Source organism: Rhodotorula toruloides (genome assembly GCF_000320785.1).
Source record: "Rhodotorula toruloides NP11 unplaced genomic scaffold Scaffold3, whole genome shotgun sequence".
Taxonomy (NCBI): Eukaryota; Fungi; Basidiomycota; class Microbotryomycetes; order Sporidiobolales; family Sporidiobolaceae; genus Rhodotorula; species Rhodotorula toruloides.
In genome coordinates this window covers 817,471-844,176 of record NW_015622963.1, presented here as the reverse complement: position 1 = coordinate 844,176, position 26,706 = coordinate 817,471, and the positions used below count along the sequence as shown (strand labels likewise).

Here is a 26,706-nt window from a genome sequence, read left to right as displayed (position 1 = left end):
TGCGGTGAGAGCGAGTTGGCGAGTTCGACGTGAAGCGAAGAGCGCCATCGGTCTCCTGGTCGCTTTCTCGCTGGATGATTATACGTCGTTGAGACGAATTGTAATGCAGTGATCAAGATCCCAGAATTACCCCGAAGCTGTCCCGTCGAAACCCACCTCATTTCCGCTTGCTCGCCCTCGTCGTTCGCTTCGAAGTCGCCGTTGTAGCAGCGGTCTTTGGTGCAGGCGAAGTGGCAGCCCTGTAGATAGCGATGAGGACCTCCGCCGACGCGGCCAGAATTAGCGTAACGCACCCGTCAAGCTTCGCTTCCTCCAGCTGTTCCTTCGCCGCCCGCGCCCGGTACTCTGCCTGCAACTTGGCGTCGTCCTTGTGGAACTGCGATCGCCAGCAGTGGTCAGTCGTGCTTCTCAAGTGGTGAGAGCGTCAGAGCTTACCCAAGTAACGACGAAGTTCATCAGGAAGCCCGAGAGAGCGAGAAGGACAAAGTTGGGGATCTTGGACGAGCCGGCGTGCACCTTGGCCCACAGCCTGGCAAAGCGCAGTAGGCGGTCCTCGCTGAAAGGCAGCAGAGTCAGTACGTACTGCCTACGCCTGTTGCGCACACAAAAGCAGGAATGAGAAAAGGCACAATCGCCCTCCCGGTGCCAGCATGCCCTTCCACACGGGCAGAGTCTCCCAGACGTCGGGCCGACTGAACAGCTCGCTCAAGGTGGCGACGTTCGGGCGGACCTGGCCCTGCTCGATAAAGCGCAGCTCGCGCATGTTGTTTGTGCCAATGACGATGACGGGCGTCCTGTAGAGTCAACAAGCCGTCAGTGGGGTTCTTGTGAGCGCAGAGCGGTTCCCGCACTTCCAGATCCACCACTTTGTCGTCGGGATTGTCTCGCGAGCATAGCTAAGCCTTGCGAACCGCATGTTGGCCGGCAACGTCCCTCCCGCGCCGCTCGAGTTGTGCGCCGCCACCTCGTCCATCGCCTCAACAAACACCTTCGACGCACTGCGAAGCAAGAGAGTGAGCGAGCAGCCCAGCGAAGGGGAGAGGAAAGGAACGAACGGGTCGTTTCCGTGCACTGTGACGACCCAGACACCTTCCCGGCCAACCGGCGCCGCGTACGGGTTATCGTACGTCGCCGTGCCCAACACCGTCTCCCAGTTGTCGTCCGTCAGGTCGACTGTCGGTTTCCCCCACCAAGGTCCGGGTCAGCTCCTCGTCAGACGGCCTCGAGAGACGCTGCGACGCACAAGCATGAGGATGAGGCTCAAGAGGACTGCCGTCTCGGTTCAACAGGCGCTCGATCTGGGTTTCGTTGAGCCGGAGGACGCGTCCCAAGCCAAAGCGGACGGCGCCATCAGATGCTCGTTGGAGGAGCGCGAGCGGGCCGGCATGGACAGCGGGTGCTGCAGCGAGTGCTAGCAGAGCCAGCGAGCCTGTCAAGCGGACCATTGCTGTGGTGTGAGGAGCAAGAGAGCGCGAGAGGACAACTCACGCGGGGTTGTCTTCCTCTCCGCGCGGTGTCAACCCGTTATCAGTTTCGAAGGGAAAGGAACGAAAAGTGATGCAGGACGACGAGCGTAGTAGCTACACAACAATTAGAATGCCAGGGAACGAGTGTCTGTGGTCGAAGCAGTCCTCCTCACCCCGATATCTCTCGCCTCCAGCGCTCAATTAAGCCACCTTCCGCGAGCACAGCCTGCTGCTGCATCGCCGCCTGCATCTGCATCTGTGCGAGAGCGAGCTGCGCGTGCGGGTTTGGCGGGAGAGGCAGGGCGATGGCGGGTGCGAAGGTGGGAGCGAGAGGCGGCGGGGATAATTGCGAGGTCGAGTAAGGGAAAGGCGCGCCGGACGCGCCGTAGGGCATGGTTGGAGGGAACGAGTAAGGTGCCGGCTGATGAGCAAATGGAGCCGTAGGAGCAGTCTTGAGGCCGAGCGGCAAGTCGTCCGAATCGTCGCTCGCGACGGTCTTGCCGTCGTCGCCGATAGGACGGATGCTAGCGAAAGGCTGCGGTGGTGGTCGAGGTGCGAAGGCGGCGGATGGGGCAAGGGCGATGCGTCGGAGGACGAGCGGGATATCGTCGCCATCGTCCGTCGGAGGCATCGCTCGGGAGAAGCGAGCGCCGAGAGGTGCGTCGTCTTCGTCTTCCGCCTCCTCCGCTCCTGCCCGATGTTCCTCCTGCGGTATCAGGTGTGAGAGATCTTCGAGACCGGTCGACTGGATCTGTGGCAGCGCCATCGCCTGCCGCGAGTACCGCACGCCGAGCGGGACATCGTCCTGCGTCTCGGCCTGCGAGACAGAGTCGTGGCCGTTCGAGCTAGGCTCGCCAGGGAAGGGGAGGTGGCGCTGATCGCCATTCGCGCCGGAAGGCACTGGGTCGACGGGCGAGGCGAAGTTCTCGAGGTCATCCGAGTCTGCATCGGAAGAGGACGAGTCGGAGGGAAGGAAGGTGTTGCGGCGAGTGTTGAAAGCTGCTGCCCTGCTGGATCGACGATACGAGGCGAGCGAGCTGACGGGGCGCGGCTTGTACAGGTCCTCGTCGTCTTCGTCTGATGCTGCGTCACCCGTCTCCTTCGTCGCTGAAGGGTCGGCAAGGACTTCTTCGAACCAGTCGGAGGGACTTGCGGCCTGCGAGACGTCGAAGGGCACGGAGATGGACGGCGCCACGATTTGGCGGGAAGCAGGCGGTTCGACGGGCGGCACATGACGCATGACAGGAGCGTCTGCGGCTGCCATGACGGACATATCTGTCAGTCGGATCCATCTCTGGGAAAGAGAGCGACGACGCGGACGCACGAGCTGCGACCTCGACCGGTTCCTCCTCCGCAACATCCGTCTCCGGCTGCCACTCGACCGCGTCCTGCACACGCGGAGCTGCCTCCCGCACCGCCTGCTCGCCCTTCTTTCCCCTCCCACCCTTCCGCAACTTCCCCTTCCTCCTCCTCGCCTCCTCCCTAAGCCTCCTCTCCTCCTCCACCCTTTCCCTCTCCTCCCTCTCCGCCCGCTCAGCCTCCTCCAACTCCCGCATCTGTGCCAACTCGCGCTGATAAACGAGGTCCGGCCCGAAAATCGACTTGACTTTCGTCGCTCGAGCCTGGTTCTTCGCCGCTGCTGCTGCGAGGGCAGCTTGGCCACCTGGTACGAGCGCAAGAGGGACGTTCTCTACCTCCTCCTCCTGCCGCCCGGTTACAGGCCCGTCCTTCCACTCAAACATACTCTTCCGCCCGTCCGACCCAGGGACGTACGCCCGCTGCTGAGCCTTGAGGATCGCCTTCCGTTCGGCTATGACGTCCATCAGCGATCGGCCGTAGAGGGCGCCGGCAGGATGGAGGGGGTCCTTCAGGCCCTCCGGTACTTCCTCTTCCTCCTCCTCCTGCTCTTCCTCCGCCTCCGCGTCATCCGACTCCGACCCCGAATCAGGTCCCTCCCTCCACCCCTTCCTCCCAGGCGGACTCCGCGCCCTCCCCGCCAATGGCGCCGGCATAACCACCACCCTCGGCGGCCTCCCAGCCTCTTCATTCGAGAACTTTGGTCGGTCCTTCGCGAGTTGCGCGCGATGGGCGGCTATGACGAGCGGGTCGAAGCGGGATGTGTAGGTTGAGAGGGACGTTGAAGGGCGAGGAGGGTCGGGTGCGGCGGAGGGAGGGTCGGAGGGAAGGGCGAAAGAGAGGCGTGAAGGGACGAGTGAGAGGGCGTCGATCGAGGGACGAGCAGCGGCGGAAGTGGGGTTGAGCGCATCGATGGAGCTGGCGCGGGTCGTGTAGACTGATGTCGGGCGCTGGAAGAGCGAGTCGCGCGTAGCGATTCCGCCCCTTCCGCTGGAGATATCACCGACGGATCCGTCGCCTGCGAGGTTCGACAAGCTCGGGAGGGAGGCCATCCCTGCGTGTGGACCGAGACTCGTCGTTCGCGCTCTCATGCGCTGCGTCGCCGTCCGCTCGAGAATCTTCACCCGCGTGCCGGTCGAACTCGTCTCATCTCCGCTCGTAGTAGACGAAGCCCGAGGCGGAGGCGCATTGCGCAACCGCTGCTCGAGTCCTTCAAGGACGGCATCCGCGAAGGAGATCGTCCTTGGCCTGTCAAGGTCCGGCATCGACTTGGTCTCGAGCACCTCGACGTCCTCCTCTTGTTCCGCGTCCTTCTGCGGCGCCCGCTGAACAGTAGTGAGGATCCCAGCCTCGCTTCGCGTCGTGCTGGGAAACCTCGCCAACGCCGCTCCTCCCGCCAATTCCACCCGCAGTGCGTCCTCAGATCCGACGTTCGACATCACTTCCGATAAGCCCCATTCGTCCGCTAAACGTTCTTCTTCTTCAGTCGAGAGGTCGAGTCGAGGATGAGGAGGGAGAGAATTGAAGTCGAGTGAGGAGGTCCGGAAGCTCATCTCGCGTTCGAGGTCGAAGGAAGGAGTCGATCGTGCTCCTTGCTCGTCCGTCGAAAGCCCAAACGAGCGCATTGCTCCCTCTTCGTCCTCCCTCATCCCAACTCCCTCGAAAGCGCCTCCCCTCTCTTCCCCCTCCGCGTCTCCCACCCGCACAGAAGGCTCCTCGGCGTGTAAAAGATGTCTCCAAGGCTGCAATACAGCGGAACCCCCCACTCCCACCCCCCCTCCTCGCTTTCCATCGCCCTCATCATGACCTGTTCCCCCACCACGCGTCAGCTCCTCGCTTGGGTGTAGAGGAGGGGAAGGAGAGGGAAGGAGACGGACTGAGGAGTGCGGCGGCTAGGGACGCGCGCGAGGGGGTTGTCATGCGCGCGATGAGAGGAGGGGGAGGCGGAGGCGGTGCATGCGTGCGAGGAGAGCTGGAAGGGGGTGGCGACTCGCTGGTGGGTGTAGCGCGCAGAAGCGGAAAGCAAGAGGGTGTGAGCAGAGCAAGGGGGGCTAGCGAGTGAGAAGCGCAGTGAGGTGAAGGAGTGAGAGCGACGCGAACAGACGGACGAGGACGACAACTCGCTGAACGAAACGCTGGAAGGGTAGCGAGAAACCCCATGACATGGCATAGTATGCTCGATCGCGCCGAGTGCGATCAAGGGGAGGGAGGGATATACGCGTATCGAGAGAGAGAACCTCTATGGGCAAAAGAGGGTTGTAGGGAAGTGGGAAAGTCTACACAACAAGTTGCGCAAGCCGGGGAATGAACCTCTAGCCGGCGTGGCGGGATCCTAGTCTTGAGGAGCGAGGATGGAAGGCGGGTACTGCGAAGGAAGTCGGGCGAGAGAGAAAGGAAAGAGGAGGGTCTATGCGACGAGAGGGGTGACGTCGAGTCGCTTAGAAGCGGTCGCGGGAGTAGACGCGGTCGAACTTCTCGGGGTGGTGGGTGTAGAGCTTGGAGAGCGTGCCGGGCTGGACGTTGTTCCAGGGCTGAGGGGGTAAACCGATGTCAGCAGGAGATCGGGGTGAAATGGCGAGCGAGCTGGACAAACCTCGGGGTTGCCGTGGCGGTCCCAGATGACGTCCTGGTGGCGGGCGAGGCGGGTGAGGTCTGCGAAGAGTGGACCGACACAAGGTCAGTCCCGAGGAAGCGAAGGGGTACGGCGAGGAAGCGAGACTCACACCAACCGGCGCCGAAGCAAGCTGTGTCGCGAGTCAAGCAGATGCTAGGTCAGCTCACTGCGCCCATGCAATCTCCAGTCCGCGCGCGGAGAAGCCCTCGGGATCCGTCGCCCTCGAACCCCGGCAAGGTGATGCGTACTGATCCCGACGCCAACCCTGCGCGGGCGAGTGGAAGTGCGACTCACCAGTTCCGACGACGACCCAGATGGGGATGGCGGCGGGCTCGTACCACGTCTGCCAGAGACTGTGCAGATTGGGGGGAGATTGTCGCGAGCGAGTACCAGGGCAAGGCGGGCGAAGCGGGATGTGAAGGCGTCAGCGGCGCGGGTCAAGTGGGAGGGGGTGCGGCGTATACGCACGTCTTGGGGGCGCCCGGGGCGGCGGTGGTCGAGGCGGCGCGACGCTGGGCGGCGACACGGGTGACGGGGCGGACGGCGGCACGAGCGAACATGGCGTCAAGGGGTATGAACTGGCGGGTTGGGAGTGTGAACTGGGCTGAGTGTGTGTGAGTTGTGCTCGAGTGTGGCTCACCAACAGAGGAAAGGAATGCGACGAGGTGAAGTGAGGCGAGAGAAGAACGAGCGCGAGCCGCAACTTGACTTTGCCACGCAACGGAACAACTCGCCGACCTCTTCCTCGTCCCTCGCTTCACTACTCAAGGTCTCGCCCTGGCCGCTCACTTTGCCACCCGCAACACACCGGGTCCCTTCGCTCGGTCGCCGACTTGTCCTCGACCCGGCCTCGTCCTCACGGCGCTCGCCACGCCGTCCTGTCCCGCGCGACCGTCTCCTTGCGCCACCTTGACTGCTTTACTCGTTCAAACGCTCACAAGCATTCTGCTTGCTAGATCTGTTGTCGCTCAATGCAGCGCGTTTAGGAGCGCCGACATCGACGGGCGGACGACGGACTCAAAGCCTGTTCCTCTCGCCTCTTCGTTCGGGGCCAAGCAGTTAACTGCTAACTGCTGGCAAGTGTTCGCCGCGACGTTGCGACGCAGGATGCGCCGCGAAGAAAGGAGGCCGTCGGATCCGCTGAACTGCGGGTGCCAAGTCCTTCTCCCTCCGTTCTCCCAAGGTCTCCTCAGGCTCCTGCTGGTTTCGCTGGTCTCCGGCTCCATATGCGACGCTTAGAGCTGATCAATGCTCGTTTGAGCCACTTGCGCGACGTCGGCGCAGACCTCGCGACAGGAATTGCGCATGCGGACTTGCTTCTTCGCTCCTCGCTCTCCTCGAACGGCCATCACGACGCGCCGATTTGCTCAATACCGCCTCACAGCCAGCTTATGCCCGTCGTCGCATCGTTGATCGGCTGCCTCTCGACCGACAGCCTTCGCCCGCCACATGATCCTCTCGACGCAGAAACGAACGGTTCACGCTCTCATTTTCTCTCGCTCGCTCGAATCCCTCGTCGCGCGAATTGTCCGTCAACCGCCAGAGCCCAGGCCCTATAGTTGCAACACTAGACCCAAAGATAGGGCGGTGCGTTTTACTCCGAGAACTGGAAGTGGACGTTCTGCTCGCGCACCAACCCTCATCAGCCCACACGGACGCACGCGAGAGAGGAAGAGGGGAGACAAGACGCACCTTGCCAGTGAGCTTCTGGTAGACCGAGGAGAACGAGTCGAGCTTGTACTCGAGGTTGGTGGCGTCCTTCTGGTCGAGGAAGACCTTGATGGTCTTGGATCCATCGACGGCCTGGCGCGTGCGCTTGCCGGTGATCTCCTACATGCGTGAAGGCGAAGAGAGAGAGAGGGAGGGGGGCGAGCCGCAATCAACACAAAGGTATCCCATCACTTGCTCAAGCATTCATCCGCCGCGCCTCTCCAACCTCGTACGGCTCCTGACCGCCTCGCAGCGTGCGAGCTGGTCGAGACGGATGCAGGTGTGCGTGTGTACGAGGAGGAGAGAACGACGGCGAGACGAAAGAGGGGAGAGAGAGGAAGGGAGGGATGGGCCGACGGTAGGGGGAAGAGACGAAGTCAGGGAGCCGAGTGAGGGAGAGCGGACGTACGGTCGGGAAGACGAGGTCCTCAAGGATGGCGTCGTGGACGGCCTTGAGGGTGCGCGAGCGGGGGCGCTGCTGCTTCTGGCGCGAGCCACGGGTGGGCTTGCGCATCATGCGGCGCTGCGCAATGAAGACGACGTGGCGGTCCGAGAACTTCTTCTCCAACTGCGAGGACACCTCAGTCAGCTCGACGAACTGGATTGCGAACGAACGGCGGACGAACCTCGCGGGTAAGGCGGCCCTGGATCTTGTGGAACGCCTTGAGCTGGGGAACGGGGACGAAGACGACGATAGCCTTCTTGCCGCCCTTGACGTCAACCTCGCGAGCAGCCGAGATCTGGAGGGGACGGAGCTCGGCCTTGAGGTCCGGGACGTTGTTCTCGAGGTCGAGGAGGGCCTGGGCGACCAACGTCTCCGTGGCGTCCGGGGCGGTGCGCGGCGCGTTGGCAGTCCTGAAGATCTGCGGGGGGCAAGAACATGGTAAGTTAGGCGCTCCAAGCGAGCGAGGCGAAAGGAGACGGACCTTGGCGGCGACGGACTGAGAGAGGTGGGAAGGGCGGACGACAGCCGAACAAAGGTCAGTTCTGGTGCTCAGTCCAAACAGAGCACGCACTGCTATCCCTCAGTAGCTCCACGCGACCTCCCAGCGCGCAGCGAGCGAGCGACGTCTCCTCCCCAGCTCGTGCCGACTGCCTCCTCCTCGCAAGTCCCGTCACAGCCCTCCCAGCGCACGCAGCGGCCTCGCGCCCGTGTCAGACCGCCACTCCGACACTCCTGCACCCTGCCAGACCACCGCTGTCCGTCCATCCAGCCCGCGTGTGCCCTGCCTCGCCCGCTCAAATTTGCGTCCCCTCGCGCTCGACCCGACGGCTCGCGCTGGCGCTGGCGGGCATGCGCGATGCAGGGCGTGATAGAGGCGTGTGCTGGGCGTGTTCTGAGCTGTAGCAAGCGAGCGCAGACTGACCATGGCGGGCGGACGACGAGGTAAAGACCGGAAAGGGCGAGCGCGACAAGGAGAAGGGGACGGGGAAATCGAAAGGCTCATCGCAAACCTCGTCTTTCTGCGGGTCTGTAGCTTGCGACTGTCCTCTGAAAAGGTAATAAGCACACCAGCGAGGCGCGACAAGCGATTGAGCAATGTCGGAGCAACCTCTCCTCGTCGAGCGAGCAGAAAAGCACGTCGGGGCGTGCCAAGGGTTGCGTTGCAGGTTGCGCGAGTGGGTGTACAGGGTACGAATGCGAAGGGGGTATACACGACTTCCCAAGAACCGAAAGAAACGTACGAGCAGCCCTCTATCGCCAGCGTTGCGGCGCAGTCGTCGAGTCGGTCGCATAGTGTCGCTCGAGTAGCTGAGGAAACCTGCCCTCCCAGAAGATGGCCGAGCCGATCATGTCGGTGAGGACGCGGGTAAAGTTGGCGTCGCTCTGGAGGCTGCGGACGTCGCGCATGTCGACTCGCATGCTCCATGGCTCGGTGTCGCAGATCCAGTCGACCGTTCCCGGCGCCCAGTGTGTCGCAATGAGGTAGCCTCTGTGGCGCGGAAGGAAAGGGAGTCAGCTTGGGAGCGAGTAAGCGAGCAGGGACAGCGAAGGTCGAAAGATGACCGACGCGAGCTCTTCCGACAAGAGCGTGAAAGCTTACCGGTCCTTCACGCGCTTCTCCTGCAGCGAGAAAAAGCGTCAGCTAGGTTGCGCCGCCTGTGATGGAGAGGATCGCCAGCTTACCTGGAAGAGCGATCCGTTCCACCAAAGCGGCCGGCCCTCTGTGCGCAGCCAAGCACATGTTTAAGCGGATCGCTCGAGTACCGTAAAGAACTCAGAAAGATCGCAAAGGACGTGTACGACGCACTGTGATCGAGGTGAAAGAGGTGGTCGCTCTGGATAAAGGTGTCGATCGAGTGCGACTTGGTGTCGGTGTGTGTGAGCTGGCCGATGATGCCGGCGTATTCGCGGTCGAGGTGGTAAGGGAGGCCACAGAGCTCGAAGGCCTGAAGGGCGGAGGCACGGTCAGCCGAAGGAAGCGAAGGAGAACGATGAGCGAAGCAGAGGAACGGACCATCCAGAACGATTCCTTGTCGCCTGCAGCACCTGAGCGTCAGCCTGGTTCCCGTACGAAGGTGAAGAGCGAGAGCGGGCGGCGCACCGTAAGTATTTTTGTACGTAACTTCCTCCCGCACGACCCGCGTGTTCAGCCATCCCGCGTACAGCAACCCGTACACCACGCTCGTTCTCCGCTTGTCAAACACGACGACTCCGCTCTCCATCTCCTCACGCGACGCCATGTCGGTCCACCACCTCGACGAAGCCAGCTGCGCCGACGGCTCGCGACCCTTCATCACGCCGTGGAACCACTCGTGCACCTGTCCGTCACCTGGGAAGATCTCCCTGTCGCGGAAGAAGAGCGTGCCGGTGGCATTGTAGCCCGGGTCGTCGAACATGACTTCCGGGTTCTGGACGAAGACGGCGTCTGCGTCTGCGATGATGACCTCCTGGAACGGACTCGCGAGGATCGCAAAGACCTTGATCGCCCAGCCTCCGCCGTGGATGCCAACGAGCTCTTCGTCGAAGTAGTTCAGGATGTCGACGGTGTCGATGTTGGGCGAAATCGAGCGGAGAGCTGCCCGCTTTTCAGGGACGAGGTCGTCGTTGCCGGCATAGACGACGTGTATGGGGAAGTTGACGCCGTGGGTGTGAACGATCGTCGCAAGGAGGTGTACGGCGTAGATGAACTGGTCGTTTCCGACTGGGACGATAATTCCTCGAGGAACGGTGTATCTTGCGCGAAGGCCGGAGAGACTTCGAGGCATTTGCGGTTTCTTATTGATGTAGGGGTAGAGACTTTGGAGTAGTTGCTGGTGGTGGTGGTAGATTGAGCGAGAGTAGAGCGCCTTTGTCGAGGCGTTTAGTCGAGGGTACGTCTCATTCAGCTTCGAGCCGAACTCGTCCAGTTCCTGCGGTTTCCGAGCGGGTCAGCAGGGCCTCCTCGGCATCACTTCAACCCTTCGACGCACCATGAGAACCTTTGCGCGGTCTGCGAATGCCGCAATGTCCTCGAGCGGAGTCTCCTGCTGAATGGCCTCCTTCGTCTTGACCAACACCTTCAGTAACCGCTGATCCGCCGCCTCGAGGTCCGCCGCACCCGCTGCCGCCTCCTTCGTGTTCGACCGTCGCAGGAGAACGGTGAGGGCGAAGCAGATTGTCGCGGCGAAGAGGAGGAGCGGGATTCGGCGGCCTAGTCCTCGTCGCGAGGAGCGTGATGCGCTTGGCAGACCCTCGCGAAAGGACGCCACGGACGTGATCTCCCGCCGCATCATCCCTGCCGAGCGCTGGCGCAGTGTCGTGGACCACAACTTGTCCGACTCTAGGATGGAGCCGTGCACGAGACGCGGCGGGTTGGGCGAAGCTGGGCGTGGCGCTGGTAGGCGACGCTGCAGCTGTCGTTGCGCAAGAAGCAGAGCAGGCGCGGCGGAGCGCGTTCGAGCGGTGTGAGGTGAGGGAGACGAGGCCAAGGAGATTCCGCTCGAGGGACGAGGAACAATGTCAAAACCGCTCGCTCTCTCTTTCTGCAGTGCAAGGACGCCAACTGAAGACGCCTCGTCGGCGCAACTTCCTCTCCGGCCGTCGTCTCGCCGTCATCGACTACATCGCCCTGCACACCCTTCGTAGCTGGTCTGAAAGGAGGCACCGGCTGGGAGGCATCGCTGCGACATAACCCAGTCTCGCTCGAGAATGACAAAGACGAGTTGCAGCGAAATCGAACAATCACGCTATATCGTGAGATGCACAGCTCAGGGAGAGACTGGTACGGGTATTTAGGGACGGAGAGAGTAGTGCCCGTCTGCTGGGTTGCGCGTGAGGGAAGCGAGAGGAGGAAGGGGAGGTGGAGGGATGTTGGCGGAGCCCGGGTGGCGGTTGAGGTGGGTTGCGAGACTGTGAACACCTGCGTGAGGAAAAAGTCAGCCTCTGCAAGCAAGAGAGGAACATCTGCGGGCGCACCCGCGGCGCTCTCGACGTTGATGGCCTCTTGGCGCTCCTTGGCCTGCTCCGCAAGCTTGAGGCGCTGCTTGAGGCTAGTCGTGAGCTGGTAGGGAAGCTTCAGCCGTCAAACGAGTAAAAGAGGAGCAGAAGGGAACGCACCTGTACGTATTCCTGCGAGTTGTGCACAGGCTCCTCGAACGTCTCGGCAAGCTTGAGCTGGGCGGCGAGGTCCTGCGAGCGCAGCGATAGGAGAAGAGTGTCAGCAATCAAGCTCTAATGGGTCCGAGCGGTCGGCGGAAGCAGCACAAATATGCGGAAGGGGGTTATCGTCCGAACGCACCGGAGGGGCAATGAGGTTCATCGCAGCTGTGTGGGTGAAGTTGACGAGGGAGTAGCGACGCCCTGCAGGCAGAATGCGTCGGAGACTATGAGGGGATCAGGGAAGGAGTGCGGAAACGCACCGAGAAAAGGAAGGATTGCGTGCGGAATACTCGACGCATAGAAGAGACAGGTGTCGCCCGACCGGTACGGAATCACCAGGCCCCAGTCCTCCAAGTAAAGTTCGCCGCCGTGGAGGTCGCCAACAACAACCATCTCGGTGAGGAAGTAGCGGGAGTTGGAGGCGTCTCGGTGCGTGAGGGATGAAAGGTGAGAGAGCACGGCGGTGCCGGTAAAGGTGGTAGCGGGTGTGTGCTGAAGTGGTAGTAGAATGTCACCTGGCTGATACTGGTGGAGAGAGGAAGCAACTCACCGTAAACCTCGCCCAGTACGAAAAGTCCTTGACGGCGGAAGGACCTTGTTCTTGATCGTCGCCGCTTGTGGCGCGAGATACGAAGAGAAGATGGCGAGGATGATGTACGCGGGGACGAAAAAGCGCACGAGCTGAACGAGCGCCGCGGCACGGAGACCCTTTCGCTGCCCTTCCAAAGTCTCGGAGGTCACCTTGACGGCGTGGGCGTTTCCACTCCTGCCCTGCTCCGCCCACTCGCCAAGGTGGAAGACTCCGGCCGTCTCTCCCGCCAGCAGGTCTCGTTGCAGTTGCGAGTCGGGCTGCGCTCCGAGGTGACGCTTCTCGTTTGCCGTCTTGGCGCTCGGCGGGAAGTCGAGATTAAAGGAGCGGAGGGCGGCGGAAAGTTGCTCAGAGTAGGGTTTCTGTTGGTGTGAAGACCACGTCAGATGGATAGTGGGAGAGCAAAGACGCGAGGACTGCTTACGCCGGCCGTGTCCGTCTGGTTCAAAGCACCTCGCACGATCACACACACTGGCCGCCCGTCTGCACTGAAGATCCGCACGTCCTTGTTGGCCGGAATGTCTTCCCTCGCCTGTCGGTCCCGCTCTGCGTCTTGCCAGATCCTCTCCATCCTACGCTGCTGGACCTGTTTGCCCGAGTGCGCCTGGATCTCGGCCAGGGTTTGGCGGACAGAAACGTCGTAAAGGCCGGTACTTTGCCCTGGATAAGGCGGCCCTGCAAACTTCAACGCTTGGCGCACTCGCATCCGCGATTGAGCCTGATTGAGGAGCGGTGGAGGGAGGCCGAGGAGGGAGGTCATGGCGCGCGCTTTTGGCACGTGGTTGCGAGTGCGAGAGGTAGAGAGAGCGGTCTGTAGCAGTGCGTCGCCCTCTAATGCTTGAGAGGGGCGGATGCAAGAGACGGAGCGACGAGGGAGCACCTTGTCCTCAAGCCCTTCGCCTCTCGCGCTTGCAGCGGCTTGCTTGTACCGCAGAACCACCTCACATCATGCTGTAAGCACCACGACAGTGTCCGCCCACCTCGCGAAGCTCTGCTCACACCGCTTGCGACCTCTCCATCCTCATCAGCTGCCCCTCCAAAACGAGCTCTTCCTGACGCATCAACAGACAGGGGAGGGGGGAGTCCGCTCTGGATGGAATCGAGTGACTGATAAGCGCGTCCCACCCGAGCCCTAGGTCGATCGCCGCAGGGGAAGAGGGGCTGGCCAGCACTCCACCCCGTCGTCCTCCCCTCACCCTCCTCACCTGGCCGCTCGCCCGTCTTGCGCTACCTCAAAGCCGATCAAGGCGCTCTATTCGCCGCTCTGAGGATGCACATGGGGTACCGCTTCCACTGAAGCCCCCGCTCTGCGCCTGGACTCGCCCTGCACCGCTTCGTCCGATGCTCGTACCCACTCTTCCCTTTGAAGACAGGCCTGACCGGGCACTGGCTGCTCAAAGAGGTCAAATAGCTGCTAGGCTGGTCCCGTAGCTAGTGGATCTGGCATCGCCGACCACCCTGGGACTGCACCGGGATCTGGCAGTAACGCCGACCCAGTAGTCCAACGCCTGGGTTGCTCCTGCACCTCGAGGTCCATCCAGAAGGTCTTAAAGGCCGCGCTGATGCGTTGAGCATGTCTCAAACACGGTACGTCCGGAGGGAGGGCGGGAAAAACCATACTGTACGAGATCCAGGGGCGAGGCTATGCATTTTTTTCCCCAAGCCGCCACGGAATGATAGAGCAGCGCGAGAGCAACCCAACGAGCCACCGAAAGCCAGGTGGGGACATCGGGACGCAGAGTTACGAGCCGAAACCTTGGCGTCCTCCTTCTACTCTCCTCCTCCTCCTACCCTCACGGCACGGGGCGGATGTACCGCACGTAAAGAGCGTCACACGCTGCTTATTCTTTTCCTGCGCGCTCGGCGCTATCAGACCACCGCGCGAAGCGGCAGGGACAAGCCAACCCTCACACCTCGCGCATGCGTGCATATTGCTCCGGCTCGTCATGTTGTCCACCTCAATCTCCTGCACCACGCATAGTATTCGGGCGACGAGAGGAGAGAGACGAGGCCAGAGTCGAGCGAGCAAGAGACGGAAGCCTGGAAGAAGACCAACGAGCCTATCGACATTGCGACATCCTAGACCGTGCTGCTATATACGAGCCTACCAAGCGAAGCAATCACCGCCCCACGCCCTGTACCCTCAAGCGAAGCCCCGCCCAAGCGTCCCAACCGTCCATCACCGACTCCTGCCCGAACCTCAGATGCTGCCAGGACGGCGACCCATCGCCCTCCGCCCCTCCCGCGCAAGCGCCGCGATGTCCGACGCCTCCACCGGCGAGAGGCGACCCTGCGCCACCCACTCGAAGAGGAGCCTCTCGCGAAGGTCATCGGCCATGGTCGTAAAGTCGCGGAACGCCTCGGCGAGTGCGGCGTCCGTCGGGCCTCGCGGGTCGTCAACCCCGAGCGCAGCGTGCGCGAACGCCTGGAGGGCGCTGCGCGGAGTGACTCGAGGCTGACGCGCTGCGCCGGCTGCGGCCGAAGTCGACGCGACCGGTCCTGGAGCTGGAAGGGGACCGAAAGGGAGAGAGGCGAAGGCGGAGGGATTCGAAGGGAGGAGGCGAGAGGCTGACGACGAAGGGAGCGACTGGCGAGGAGGGGCAGAGACAGGCGGCGCCATCATCGAGGTCGAGCGGCGAGGAGAAGCGGCGGCGCCGACGAGAGTAGGCGCAGCAGCGCCGCCTGCAGCGGAAGGGGCTTCGTGCGAGCGGCGAACACCCGAAGCGGCGGAGCTGCCGGCCGTGAGCGAGAGAGGAGCGACAGGACGGCCGCCGTAGGGGGATGGCGCCTTGTTGTGACCCGGCGCCTTGTTGTGGCCGGACTTGCGGGCGAGCTGATTCGGCTTGCGCTTGGCCTTTGGCGCGACGGGTGTGGCGGGTTGGGCCGGAGACGAGACCGACGAGGAGCCTCCTTGCGTCGACGTCGGCAGAGGAAGGGACGGTCCGAGGTCGATGGGAATGTCGCCGTCTTCGTCTTCGTCGCAGTCGTGGTCGTCGTCGCAAGTGTGTCGCACCTCGATGTTCGTAATGCGGTATGTGCCGTCAGCCGGCTGCCTCATCGCTTCGAACCGCGCCCGACAGCCGGCACGCGTCTGGGACGGCCTCGGGCACCGAACCACGACGACTGCAGGCTCGGCGTTGTGAAAGGGGTCGAGTGTCGGTGAACCGTACCCAGTCCGAGCTGCCGAGAGAAGAGCGTCAGCGAAAGCGGAGAGGAGGAGCGAGGGAGTCGGCGCACCAAAGTGCGGCGAGACGGCCTCGGCGAATGCTTGGGGAGTCGGGAACACGCGGCCGAGGGTGACGTCGGTGGTCATGGTGCACGAGTCGAGTCCGGAGGGCGTCGGGCGAGTGAGAGTGAACGGAGGAAGAGAGGACAGAGGCGAGGACGTGGAGGCTGTGCGAGCCACAGCGAACCAACCGGACCGCGTCCGGAGCAGTCGGAGCGGACTCTGCGTCGTGTAACACGCTCTCCCGAGGCTCAGCGAGGTCAACGGAGCGAGCGAGAGGGCGAGGGAGACGAGGAAACGGGCCGCGGATTCGGACCTTCTCAGACCGGCGTCGATCCGTGTGCTGCACACCTGAACACCCGCTCACAATCCACCCTTCTCCCACATACCGAGTCCCTACACCCTCAGGCTCACCGTCTCACTCGACCCGCTCAAGCTCCTCGTCGTCCCACAAACAGCCCTGCCTGACTCGAGGACCCTCGCAGTCGACCGTCGCAGGAGATTCTCGCAGAAAACCGCACACGTACCCCTGCTTGACCAAATGGATGCCTCCCGCACGAGCCACGCCTTCATTTGCCGCGTCCATCGTGCTCACCTTCGCAGGCGGAGGCGAAGCGCGGGTTCCTAGCGACCACAACGCGATAGAGGAAGACGGGGACAGGTCCCGAATGATGCGGGTTCGACATTGGCTGGTCTTGGTGACGAGAAACCGAGCGAGATGTCGACGGAAGTCGAGGCCGAAGTCGAGGAGCGGGATTCGGACTCGTCCTTGAAGCCAACGAGGACGCGGGTCGCCCGCTCTACCCCTCCCAAGCAAGACCGTCACTCCCCAACCCCAACAACCGCTATCTATCGCCCCATCCCATCCTCACGCGCAGCCTCGCCGCTCGAGACCCTGCAAACCCGCTCGCATCGTCACGGTTGCGGACGGCCAGGATCGAGTCGTACGCGCCAGAGGCATGCAGGTTTCGACCGACGGACGGGTATCGTGCGCGTCGTAGCCATCGGGCGGAAGAAGACGGCGGTATAGTCGAGGCGGTCGGCCGAGGCGGGTAGGGTTCGAGGGCGAGTCGACGCGGACGGACGGATGGCAGTCTGCCGGTGAGGCAACGGCGAAAATACAGGCAACGGTCGAAGAGCGCATGGCTGGGGTGAACGAGGGCTGCGAAAAAGGAAACAACCAAAAGGTTAGCAGGGGAGGAACAAGCAGAAGCGAACGCGACGTACCAGAAGACGTCCGAGGGTTTCACTCGACCACATAAACCGATTCTATCCAAGCGCATCCTGCAATCCAGGCGGCCATAGAGACAGGCGAGGCCGATGGATCTCGGCGGGTGGACCAGGCAGACGAAAGGAACGTCAGGCCCGGCCAATTCGACCTGCGAGTTATCGGTCAGCCTGCCGCCACGAGGCCAAGCACGACGGGTACGCACAGAATGAAGCCTTGCAGACCGCCCTCCCCGGAATCGTGCTCAACCGAGGCGGCTGGAAACGGCGGCGCATAGACGCGAACCCAGAGCGCGATGCTCGCGAGAGGGAGCCGGTGTAGGAAAGCATCATGCCGGCTCAACATGGCGAGTCTACGAGCAGTTCGAGAAAAGCTACGTCGACGAAAGCCAAATCGAGGCGAAGTCGGGTAGAACGAGCGTCGACGACTGGATAGTCTCTGGCCTGCGACACAACAAATTAGCCATATTCAACGCACACCCACTCCAGCAACAGAGCAAACCCAAACACACCGGATTCGTCATCAGCGTCCCGTTCCTCGTGTCGACGAGAGACCGCCCGCTGCCCTCGCATTCTCAATGCCCAATCCGGCCCGCCTGGCCCGCTTCTTCGACCAATCTCACCACTCGATCGCCTCGTTTGCCTGCACGGCGTGCGCTTCGAATACGAACCCGGGTAGCCAAGATGGCAGGAGCTGGACGGGACCTTCGACTCGAGCAAGAGAAGGAGGAGGGGTGGGTGGCAGCTACGAGCAACACAAGACGACGAGCAGAGAGGCTTAGCGAGCGTGTCGTCAGCACGCGGATCGCGAGGAGAAGCGCAGAGGCGAGCTCAAAATGAGAGACCGACTGCGATTACACTTGCTCACATAGCCTTTTTGTATTGAAACTTTGTAAGCGCTCGTCGAGGGCCGCTTTCGACATCTCACTGAACGGACCGGAATGGGAAGCACTGCTAGACTATCCTGACCTGTCCCAGCAGACCACACAAGTTTCATCCAGGCCGCCCCGAGCGACAAGTCACGGCTCACCCACCAACCCCGCTCGCCTAACTCGCCTTGCCTTCGACCACTCACACCGCTCACGATCCAGCTCCCTGCAGCGTGAGCGTTCGAATCCGCTAGCTCTGCTCTCTCAGACTCGTGTTCGTATCTTCTGATCGCCGGAACGAGAGGCAAGGTGCGCTCCTCCCCACCTCACCGCCGCGATGGCCCTCCCAGACGAGCAAGCTGACAGGGCTCGGAAGCTGCACGCAGACTCTCTCGAGACGCACAATGGACGCCACCCGCCTGCCGAGCGACGTGCTTTACGGCATCTTCTCCTGGTCGCTCGAGGGATTGGTCGACACGAAGCGCATCACGAGGGCAGTCGAGCTCGCTCGCGTGTGCAAGAGGTGGAAGCAGGACGCGCTGCGTGCAGGATGGGCGACCGTCAAGCTCGGCGAAGGCGGGCGATGCTGGATGAAACGGGCGGCGCAGCTCGCCACCAACCCGACCGCGCTCTCTTCGGTCGTCCGCCTCGACGCCAGCTGCGGACACCTGCAGTTCGTGCCAGAGCAGGGACTCGCCCGCCTCGCCGACGTCCTCAACAAGGCGAAGGGCATCGAGCAGCTCGTCATGCCAACGGTCGACGCGTACAAGCTGCGTCACCTGATGCTGCGGGCTTCCGCCCACGCACGCACGAGCGTCAAGCGCCTGGGTATGACAGTCGTCCTGCACGACGAGCGCGAACTCGACAGCGTGACAGAGACCGCAAGCCTGTTCAGTCGCACGACCACGCTGTACGCCATCTACCTCGTCCGCAACCGATTCACGGCGGGCGGCTTGACGACGACGCAGGTGTCGCGTCCGCTGATCCTCAACCGGCTTGTCCTCGGAATCTTCGACCAATGGGCCTCGGCAGACTGGGCCATCAGCCAGTCGCTGCTGGACGCGACGATGACGAGCCAGCTTCGCAGCGTGCACCTGCAGGGCTGGAACGGGAGTACGAATGTGCTCGACACCCTGGCGACTCGCACTCACCTCGAAGAACTGTCGATCGGCGCGGACGCCAACGGCACCCTCGCACGCAAACTGACCGACATCTGCGACCGTCTCCCGCAGTTCAGCCAGCTTAAAGAGCTCACGCTGTCGTCGGCAGAGGCCAGCAGGCCGCGCACCGCGTGGCGCAGGGCAAGCTGCTCGCTCTCACGCTTCCTCTCGTCGACGCCGCCCAACCTCTCGTCCGGCCTCATCGCAGGAGCCTTCTTCGACGAGCGGAGGGCGCACATTGCGCAGCAACGCGCGCCAGTCGGACCGCACATTGCTTGCACGCTGAAAAAGCGAGGAATTTGGCGGGTTGTTCAGTACGTGAGGCAGGCAGGCGCGGGCGGCGCGACGACCTGGAGGGCTTACGAGTAGGCGAGCACGCGACGAAGCACCCTCGCAGCATGACACGCTTGACGGTAGGCGCAGCACTCTTGAGGATAGGGATTCGCCTGTGAATTCGACAAGTTCTCGCTTCCCGACCAAGCCAGTTCGAAAAGAGAGAGAGAAAGCACTTGAATTGCAAGCGAATGATCTGAACCATCCCTCCCGCCCCGCGTTTGCCCGCACGAGAACGACAGCCCGCGAATCCCACTCGCGCATCCTCGTCCATCCGCGACTAGCACACGCCCGGGCGCCATCAGGGTTTATCTGGCGTGATCCACCCAAGAAGGCGCAGGCCGAGGATCAAGCCAACGAGGCTGGATGACTTGCAGGCGGAGGGCAAAGGACGGCGGCGATGTGATGGACGAGCGGCCCAGAGACGGGTCCGGATGAGCAGCGGGGGACGGGTCAGCGATGTCGGAACGCGAAGGCGACGCATCGAGGCGAGACGAGGGCGAAAGGAGCAAAGGGAAGTGGAGGTAGACGGGCGGAAACGACGAGGCAGCTAGAAAGGGAACGATAAAAGGATGCCACGAGGTGCTTTGCGTTGGCGGGTTGCATCTCTACGCTGTCGAGGATCGATTTCGATCATGGGACGGCAAGAACGCTAATGCGGACTGGGACGCACCCAAGAATTGCGCTCGAAGAGGCAGACAAAGCGGCGAGGTTCCACTGCGGAAGCGACCAAGTTAGCGAGGCGTAGACCCCTGCGTGCGTGGAGCACGCACCTCAGAGACGCAGGCAATTGTCGTTCTACCATCCATGACAAAGTCAGAACCGCGACCTTTGCGAAATGGTCATCTCCGCCACCTTCGCCGCCGCTTGGCGCCCTCCCCTCCCCCACTGACTCCGCCTTGCAGTCCTTGGGCTTGCTTCCGCCTCGAGAGATGCCGCCTGTCGGTTCTTGGACGATGCATTGTAGACAGGAGGAGCAGAATTGGCTCGACGAAGAGCGAAGAGATGGTGGTCGCTCGAGGCGCGCCCGCGAGTCCCATCAGCTTTTCAGGACGATTGGGACGTCCTGCGAGTCCGACTGGCGGAACACGCAGCCGAGTAAGTCAATCTTTTGGGCAACAGCGACACCAGCTTTTTCTCGAGGGACGAACGAAGCGGCGAGGCGAGGGGCGATGGCAGATGGAGCGTAGTGATCTTGAGGACACCGAGAAAGCAGTTCCTTGCGCACCTGCCGAGTGCTACGAGGTCGACCCTTGGCGCCCAGCTTGGAAGAGAACGAACGGACGCACCTGTTGTTCTCACTTCGCACGCCCGCGCTGGAGACCTACAAGCAACTGGGGCATCAGTAGCAAGCGACTCTTCATACTACGCACGAGCTGCGGCACACAGCGTCGCGGTCGCCGCAGAAGAAGAGATGCGGGGTCGAGCAGCGTTGGAGGAGGACAGCGGGTTAGCCAAGAGTCGGTGAACGCAGGACAAAGAAAGATGCGGTACAGCAGGAGCGGATCATCGCTTCGTGTGCGTTCGTAGTCAGCTGGCGACCCTTTCGAGCGAGAGGAGGGAGCGCAAGCCGACGAAGCGGGTCGCGGCGCGAGGCGAAGCGAAGCCGACGGGTCGTCAGTACGAGCAAGCCAGAGCGTCGCGGGCGTCGTGAGACGTGCGAGTGTCGAAAGAGAACGAGCTGATTGTCAGCACGAGGCAGTACAAAGCGCCGAACGTCGGAAGAGACCACTCTCGTCTTTGCAGGCAGAGTGGCGAACTTGAAGCGACGCTGTGACTACTGGACTAAAAAGCAGGAAGAAGCGAAACGAGAAGACTTGGCGAGAGAAGAGGCGTGATGAGCGTTCCTCACTTGCTGTTGCTCGAGAACTGCAGAGGGAAGAGGAGGGCAAGGTCAGCCCAAGTGGAGGAAAAACATGCCGCTGCTCCTCCGACTCACCCTCATGACAGCCCTGGTGCCCTCCGAAACGGCATGCGTCGCGAGTTCGCCGGGGAAGATGAAGCGGACAGCAGTCTGGATCTCGCGCGACGAGATGGTCGCCTTCTTGTTATACCTCGCCAACTTCGACGCCTCGGTAGCTGCGCGGGCAAGACGGACAGTCGAGTGAGCGCGGAAGGTAGGAAGCAGAAAGCAGGGACGCACCGACGCGCTCGAAGATGTCGTTGACAAACGAGTTGAGGACGAGCATCGCCTTGTTCGAGATGCCCAGCCCGGGATGGAGCAGCCTGAGGACCTTGTAGATGTAGGAGGAGCTGCGAATGGGCGTCAGGGTGAAATGCAAAACGGTCAGCCACCCCAGTCGCAAGCCCGCAAGAGCAAGAGACGGACGCACAAAGTCTCCTTGCGGGTCTTCCTACGCTTCTTGTGCTCGCCGCCGCTACCGCGCTCGACTGTTTTCTGAGTGCTGCTCTGCGGCGCCTCGCCACCGTCTGCTCCGGCGGACGAGGCGGGACCCTTGACGATGTTGCCCTCGGAGGCCATCGCTGCGGCGATTCGAGTCTTCGGACGGCACGGAGAGAGTCAGCTCGGCGCTTGTAACACGGAGGAGAGGCGGACTCGCCGTGTGTGGAAGGGACGACCGGCGAGGTTGCGCTGCGGGACAAATGGGACGACAAGAGTCAGCCTCGAGCGACGGCGCGAACGGTCGGTCGTGTACCGGACCAGTGTAGAGTGGTTACTGGGATCCTTGGGAGTGCCTGCGAGTGTCCACGCACCTGTCGGGAACAAGTTGTCGAGAGGGACGAAGTCGAAGAGCGGGAGAGGCGGAGGAGGCGAAATGTGATGGGGTGGCATCACCGTACGCTGACGCCCGCGCGCTCAGCTCAATCCCAAGACCCCTTACAGCGCACAGCACCATCCAAGCGCCCCTGCATTCCTTGTCGAGCGAAACAAGACAAGGAACCGACTGACCTTCCCAACTCGAGATCGCAGCGCTCGTCCTCTCCATCCACCGCGCAAGAGAAGCACAAGAAGTTGCGAGCAGGGACGAGCACGACTCTCTCGGACGGGAAAGCAGACGAGCGGGCGAGAGAGGGCGGAACTGCGAGGGGGAGCAAAGAAGGGTGTCGAAAGCGCACCTAGGCGGTGCAGCGCGGCAGGAACACATGGAAAGGAAGTGTACGAGTGACCAGAGCCAGCGGGACGCAATTCGAGAGGTAGATAGACGCGAACGGCGAGGCAACGAGGAGGAGGACAAGAGCCAGCGAAACGGAGAGCGTCCTCGCAGCCGAGCTAGGTAAAGCTTACCTTATTGGGCTTGAGACGCATTGGGAGAACCACAGCGTGTGAACCCGGTCGAACAGGCAAGGCGATGCCCTCCTCCTCCCCCTCCTCCTACATGGTCATCGGACGATGACCGCATGAACCCGCGAGAAGTCGCTCGTCATCCTGGCTCCGAAGCGAGAGAGCGAGCAAAGCCTCCCGATCCCGACGCCCGACGGCAGACAGCAACAGGGCGACTCACCTTTCGAGATCGAGCCGGTGCGAGAGCGCAAGGCGACCGAAGCGCCGAGGAGAGAGCGCGCCCGAGTGTTACATCCACAAGACAAGCTGCCATGCAAGCTCCTACTCGTCTTCGTCGAGCAATTCGACGACTGCGTCCCGAAGGACCTTGCCCTCTTCGACCAAGCGAGACACGTCCGCCGCAAAGACCACCCCCAGCGACGCGCGCAAATCGACGTTGTCCTCGGTCAGGTCTCCTCCGCATCCCGGGCAGTGCTGCGGGACGACGGCGAGGTAACGACCAGTCTCGACGTGGCGGGCCGAGCGGGATACGACTGGGAAGAACGTGGGTTGGCAGGCCGTCCTCGCACACGAACGAGTGAAAAGGGAGGGACGCACCGATGTGCGCGCCGCAACCACGCTTGGAGGCTGCATGAAAGACGGGTACAGGGAGCCAAGAGGCGGGACGGAGGTCCTGCGGGAGAAGGTCGTCGTCGTCGGGGTCGACGTCGCCGCCGGCCTTGTGCTTGCGCAGGAGCTGCGGGAAGGCGACTCAGCGCTAGGAAGTGCAGATCAAGGGGCGCAGGCGCAAACGCACCTTGCGGACCTCCCACCAGTCGGGAACCTTGCGATGACCGTAGGCGGTGCGGAACGCCTCCCAGACGTCCTTGAGGCGCACCGAAGGAAAGTCGCCACTGGACTTGAACACCTGGAAGACCGCGAGGACCTGGGCAAACAAGCCGAGCGAGAATCGGTCCTTGTCGCTGTTGCTGACCAGGGAGCGGGGATGAGGGGCGAGGGCGTAGCGCATCGGCCTGGGTGGCGAAGGGCCGCGCAACTCGGGCTCGAGCACAGGGAAGCCGAGCTCGGAGAGGCCGAGGTAGTAAGCGGGCACCTCCCCGAGGACGAGCGCGCCGACCATGCGCGCCTTCTCGAAGCGCAGAGTCGCTGTGAATCCCCCGAGGTCAGCGCACGACGAGTACACAGGAGCACGTCGACACTTGCCGCGATACACACTCCCGTACGCCTCCGCCTCCATCGCGTCCGCCCGTCGACTCCATCGGCGAGACTTGTTCGGGTCCTCCCTCTTGTACCGCAAGGTCTCGTCGTGAGTCGGCGCAAAGGCCTCTACGTCCTACAGACAGAAGCATATCAGTCAGCGGATTGACGAGTCAGTTCGAGCGCTGGACGCACGACAAAGGCGCACGGAACTTCAAAGCAGCGGACGACCGCCTCATCGAGAGCCCGCACGATCGCCGCAGTCGGACCCCTGCAATCGTCACCGTAGAAGACGTGATGCCCATGTCTGGGCGCCGTCCAGCCGCAGATGACAAATTTGCGCGTTTCGTCGAGCTCGATCTCGTACCGGTCGGCAACGTCGCGCGAAAACCTCAAAGCGGCATCGTACTCGGTGAGGAAGATGAAGTTGGGATCGGGCTCCTGCAAGTCGCCGTCCTTGCCTCCGGAGACTCGCCACTGAGCCTGCGCGAGAGACTGCGCGACCTGGGGTGGGCTCGCGAAGGCTTTGAGGTCTCGCGCGGCGTACGAATCGGCCAGTTGCTTGAGGAGTTTGACGTTGTACGCCGACGAGAGGGGACCGGTGGGAGGCAGCCGGGGCAGACCGACGTAGAAAGAGCGCAGATCGGGACGAGGAGGGGGCGAGTCGGAGGGCTCCGAGTCCGAAGGCGGCGGAGGGGTCGTCGCATCGACCATCTCGGCGACTCGGCCGTTGTCGACCGCGGCCTCCGAGGTAGGCGGAGGCGTTGACTGGATCGGCGTCGCAGACTCGCCGTTCGAGCGGGTCGTGCTTGCTGTACGCCGCTTCTTGTACGGGCGAGACTGCGACGACGCCTGCGCCTTCGCAACATCGAACGGGAAAGGCGACAGAGTCGGAGAGGCGGGTGCGGCGGCCGACGAGGTGGAGGCGTCGGGCGAGGGGGAAGGCGGACCTGCCGGACGCCGCTTCTGACGAGGGAGACTCTGCGGTGATACCTGCGTCCTTGCGGCGTCCGGTGGGTAGGACAGCGGAGGCGGAGAGGCAGGTGCGAGCGGCGGCGAGGTAGAAGCGTCGGGGGAGGGAGGAGGCGAAGGAGCGCGAAGGGCATGGCGACTGGCCGACTCGTCCGTGTTGTAGGCTCGACTGGGCGGCTGATTCAGTGGGAGTGCGTCGAACTCTCGGTCATCGACGCCAGGCGGCTCTTGCAGACCGCTCACGAACGACGGGTCGTCAGCCAGCGCAGATTCCCCGCAGGTCCCTCTGGGCTGCCGCGACGCAGCGTTGCGGCTAGTCGAGCGGTTGCCTGAGTCAACGAGGCATTGTTCTCGACGTCCCGGCGAAAGGGTCTCGACGGAGACGGCGGGCGAGAAGGCGGACGATTAGTTGTAACGCGCGGCGGAAGGTCTGGAGGCGATGCGAGCGAAGAAGGGCCGCTCTGACCAGAGGGCACGGCGGGCGAGGCGGGAGACGGTCGAAGGATGGGCGGATGGCGCGACTGCGCAGGCGAGGCGTCCTCGTGACGGCGCTGGTCGGCGCGAGGGCTCGGACTCGGCGGCGAGAATGCGGCAGCGAAAGGGACACACGCCGAGTCTTCGGGCATATACGAGGTGGACGACGCCGGGTAGAGAGTAGGGCGCAAGTCGAAGGGCGAAGGCGCCGTCTTGAGCGAGGTCGACGAGGTCGAGGAGTAGGCCGAGACGGACTGGCTAGCGATACTCCGGCCGACGAGGGGGTCAAAAAGACTCTGATAGTGTTCTCCTCGCCCAAGAGTTGAGCGGACGGACGTTGAGGCCGTGTTCGACGCAGGTCGTGGCGAAGGGAAGGGTGCAGAAGTCTCGAAGGCGGAAGGGACGCATGCTGGGTCGGCGGCAAAGGGAGCGAGCTGCGCTGACGGTGACGACCAGTTTGGGCGGCCGAGTACGTGTCGAGGACGGCGCCCGTCTGGCGACCCGAGCGAGGCGCGAAGCGGGAAGCGCTTCCGAAGGCAGGCGATTCCGGCTCGGCGAGACTGGACCCGGGAGCCTGTCGACGCGTCGATGCGTCGAGTAGAGGTGCGGGCGCCTCGACTCGAGGACGATCGATGCGAGGGAAGAGGGTCGGAGGACGTCCCGTACGAGTGACTTCGCCCTGGCGCAGACGACCCGTCGCGGTAGCCGAGAACACGCCTTGTCCATCCTCAGGGTCGTCTGCGTCCGGCCACATTCGCGCTGCACGGGGCCGCATCGAGGAAAAGGGCTTGCGAGTCGGGAGGAAGAGGGGATGGTCGAGGAGAGAAAGAGGCGACGAGCGCTGTCGTGAGGTTGCCGTACTGGTCGCGGTAGGACTGTCTAGCGATGCGAGGGCCCCCTGACAGGTAGGCAAGCTGTGTTTGGCCGTAGCGAGGGAAATCAAGAGGAGGAGGGAGAGGGCTGGTTGGATGATGTCGCCAGCTCGCTCGCTCGACTCGTACATTCTGCTGTGCGGCCATGTACCACCACAGTCTAACCCGCAGAGCTCACCCGGCTCGCAGAAGCCGCAACCGCTCGCTCGTGGGCCGCTCTCCCTCGCTTTCGATTCTCATCAGTGAACGGGGGTACCTCGCGGTGAAGCGATACAAGGTGCACTGCGACACTCGAGCAGAAGTGCAGGACGTTCGACAGCCGCGCCCAACGCCTGCGGGACCTCTCACAGCTCACACGAGCGTGCGAGACGTCTCGCACCGATTCGCAAATGCCCGCTCGCAGTGCGCGTCTGCCCGGCGCAGAAAGACGCTCCCATGGCTACAGCGATTGACTGGCCGATGTATCAGCCAGGATGCCGAAGCAGGATCGGACGAATCCTCGACTCTACGTTGCTCGACAGGCAAGAGCATCGAAGCAAACGAGTCTTTAAACGCAGTCGACCGACGGGTTCATACCCTTTCGCTCCACTTACTGCGGAGGACGACCCGCAGCCTAAAAAGCGCGAAGCGCTGCTTCCTCGACTTGCACCTCATCGACTGACACGAACCTCCAACATGCCCCATCGAAGAGTCTTTGCGACCAAAGCGCCTGGTTACGCGCGGCGACAGAATCGGTCTGGAGGACTCGATCGAGAGCGGAAGCGGGTGAGGAGAAGGTGCGTGTCAACTTTCCCCCCCTCCTCACATGGCCATAC

At 62.8% G+C, this 26,706-nt stretch overlaps 11 protein-coding genes across 11 annotated transcripts; 1 reads left to right on the top strand and 10 right to left on the bottom strand.

Annotated features, from left to right (window-relative positions):
* Positions 1 to 157: 157 nt before the first annotated feature.
* RHTO_04893 (uncharacterized protein) lies at positions 158 to 1,445 on the bottom strand (the record flags this gene model as incomplete). Its single annotated transcript, XM_016418556.1, has 7 exons — positions 158 to 239; positions 294 to 376; positions 436 to 556; positions 630 to 794; positions 852 to 998; positions 1,056 to 1,173; positions 1,244 to 1,445. The coding sequence occupies 7 exons, from the start codon at positions 1,443 to 1,445 to the stop codon at positions 158 to 160; spliced, it is 918 nt and encodes a 305-aa protein (XP_016275832.1).
* A 190-nt stretch (positions 1,446 to 1,635) lies between these two features.
* On the bottom strand, positions 1,636 to 4,471 carry RHTO_04892 (uncharacterized protein; the record flags this gene model as incomplete). The annotated part of the gene is made up of 2 exons (XM_016418555.1): positions 1,636 to 2,723; positions 2,791 to 4,471. 2 exons carry the CDS (start codon positions 4,469 to 4,471, stop codon positions 1,636 to 1,638), a joined length of 2,769 nt encoding a protein of 922 aa, XP_016275831.1.
* A 789-nt stretch (positions 4,472 to 5,260) lies between these two features.
* Positions 5,261 to 5,996, bottom strand: RHTO_04891 (NADH dehydrogenase [ubiquinone] 1 alpha subcomplex subunit 4; the record flags this gene model as incomplete). Its single annotated transcript, XM_016418554.1, has 5 exons — positions 5,261 to 5,353; positions 5,416 to 5,474; positions 5,546 to 5,566; positions 5,731 to 5,789; positions 5,905 to 5,996. The coding sequence occupies 5 exons, from the start codon at positions 5,994 to 5,996 to the stop codon at positions 5,261 to 5,263; spliced, it is 324 nt and encodes a 107-aa protein (XP_016275830.1).
* Positions 5,997 to 7,030: 1,034 nt separating this feature from the next.
* Positions 7,031 to 8,356, bottom strand: RHTO_04890 (40S ribosomal protein s7; the record flags this gene model as incomplete). The annotated part of the gene is made up of 6 exons (XM_016418553.1): positions 7,031 to 7,057; positions 7,129 to 7,266; positions 7,556 to 7,714; positions 7,773 to 8,009; positions 8,073 to 8,087; positions 8,282 to 8,356. The coding sequence occupies 6 exons, from the start codon at positions 8,354 to 8,356 to the stop codon at positions 7,031 to 7,033; spliced, it is 651 nt and encodes a 216-aa protein (XP_016275829.1).
* A 486-nt stretch (positions 8,357 to 8,842) lies between these two features.
* RHTO_04889 (alpha-mannosyltransferase, glycosyltransferase family 71 protein) lies at positions 8,843 to 10,863 on the bottom strand (the record flags this gene model as incomplete). Its single annotated transcript, XM_016418552.1, has 7 exons — positions 8,843 to 9,080; positions 9,192 to 9,211; positions 9,275 to 9,312; positions 9,399 to 9,537; positions 9,606 to 9,628; positions 9,693 to 10,500; positions 10,561 to 10,863. 7 exons carry the CDS (start codon positions 10,861 to 10,863, stop codon positions 8,843 to 8,845), a joined length of 1,569 nt encoding a protein of 522 aa, XP_016275828.1.
* A 498-nt stretch (positions 10,864 to 11,361) lies between these two features.
* Positions 11,362 to 13,077, bottom strand: RHTO_04888 (uncharacterized protein; the record flags this gene model as incomplete). Its single annotated transcript, XM_016418551.1, has 8 exons — positions 11,362 to 11,489; positions 11,546 to 11,630; positions 11,687 to 11,758; positions 11,868 to 11,929; positions 11,989 to 12,220; positions 12,279 to 12,342; positions 12,387 to 12,679; positions 12,742 to 13,077. 8 exons carry the CDS (start codon positions 13,075 to 13,077, stop codon positions 11,362 to 11,364), a joined length of 1,272 nt encoding a protein of 423 aa, XP_016275827.1.
* Positions 13,078 to 14,517: 1,440 nt separating this feature from the next.
* RHTO_04887 (uncharacterized protein) lies at positions 14,518 to 15,630 on the bottom strand (the record flags this gene model as incomplete). The annotated part of the gene is made up of 2 exons (XM_016418550.1): positions 14,518 to 15,497; positions 15,555 to 15,630. The coding sequence occupies 2 exons, from the start codon at positions 15,628 to 15,630 to the stop codon at positions 14,518 to 14,520; spliced, it is 1,056 nt and encodes a 351-aa protein (XP_016275826.1).
* Positions 15,631 to 16,789: 1,159 nt separating this feature from the next.
* RHTO_04886 (uncharacterized protein) lies at positions 16,790 to 17,343 on the bottom strand (the record flags this gene model as incomplete). Its single annotated transcript, XM_016418549.1, has 3 exons — positions 16,790 to 16,922; positions 16,977 to 17,214; positions 17,283 to 17,343. 3 exons carry the CDS (start codon positions 17,341 to 17,343, stop codon positions 16,790 to 16,792), a joined length of 432 nt encoding a protein of 143 aa, XP_016275825.1.
* Positions 17,344 to 18,043: 700 nt separating this feature from the next.
* RHTO_04885 (uncharacterized protein) lies at positions 18,044 to 19,168 on the top strand (the record flags this gene model as incomplete). The annotated part of the gene is made up of 1 exon (XM_016418548.1): positions 18,044 to 19,168. One exon carries the CDS (start codon positions 18,044 to 18,046, stop codon positions 19,166 to 19,168), a length of 1,125 nt encoding a protein of 374 aa, XP_016275824.1.
* A 1,858-nt stretch (positions 19,169 to 21,026) lies between these two features.
* Positions 21,027 to 21,614, bottom strand: RHTO_04884 (histone H4B; the record flags this gene model as incomplete). The annotated part of the gene is made up of 3 exons (XM_016418547.1): positions 21,027 to 21,211; positions 21,276 to 21,385; positions 21,466 to 21,614. The coding sequence occupies 3 exons, from the start codon at positions 21,612 to 21,614 to the stop codon at positions 21,027 to 21,029; spliced, it is 444 nt and encodes a 147-aa protein (XP_016275823.1).
* A 1,083-nt stretch (positions 21,615 to 22,697) lies between these two features.
* Positions 22,698 to 26,022, bottom strand: RHTO_04883 (uncharacterized protein; the record flags this gene model as incomplete). The annotated part of the gene is made up of 7 exons (XM_016418546.1): positions 22,698 to 22,909; positions 22,974 to 23,112; positions 23,173 to 23,522; positions 23,580 to 23,709; positions 23,769 to 24,874; positions 24,949 to 25,428; positions 25,464 to 26,022. 7 exons carry the CDS (start codon positions 26,020 to 26,022, stop codon positions 22,698 to 22,700), a joined length of 2,976 nt encoding a protein of 991 aa, XP_016275822.1.
* Positions 26,023 to 26,706: the final 684 nt, after the last annotated feature.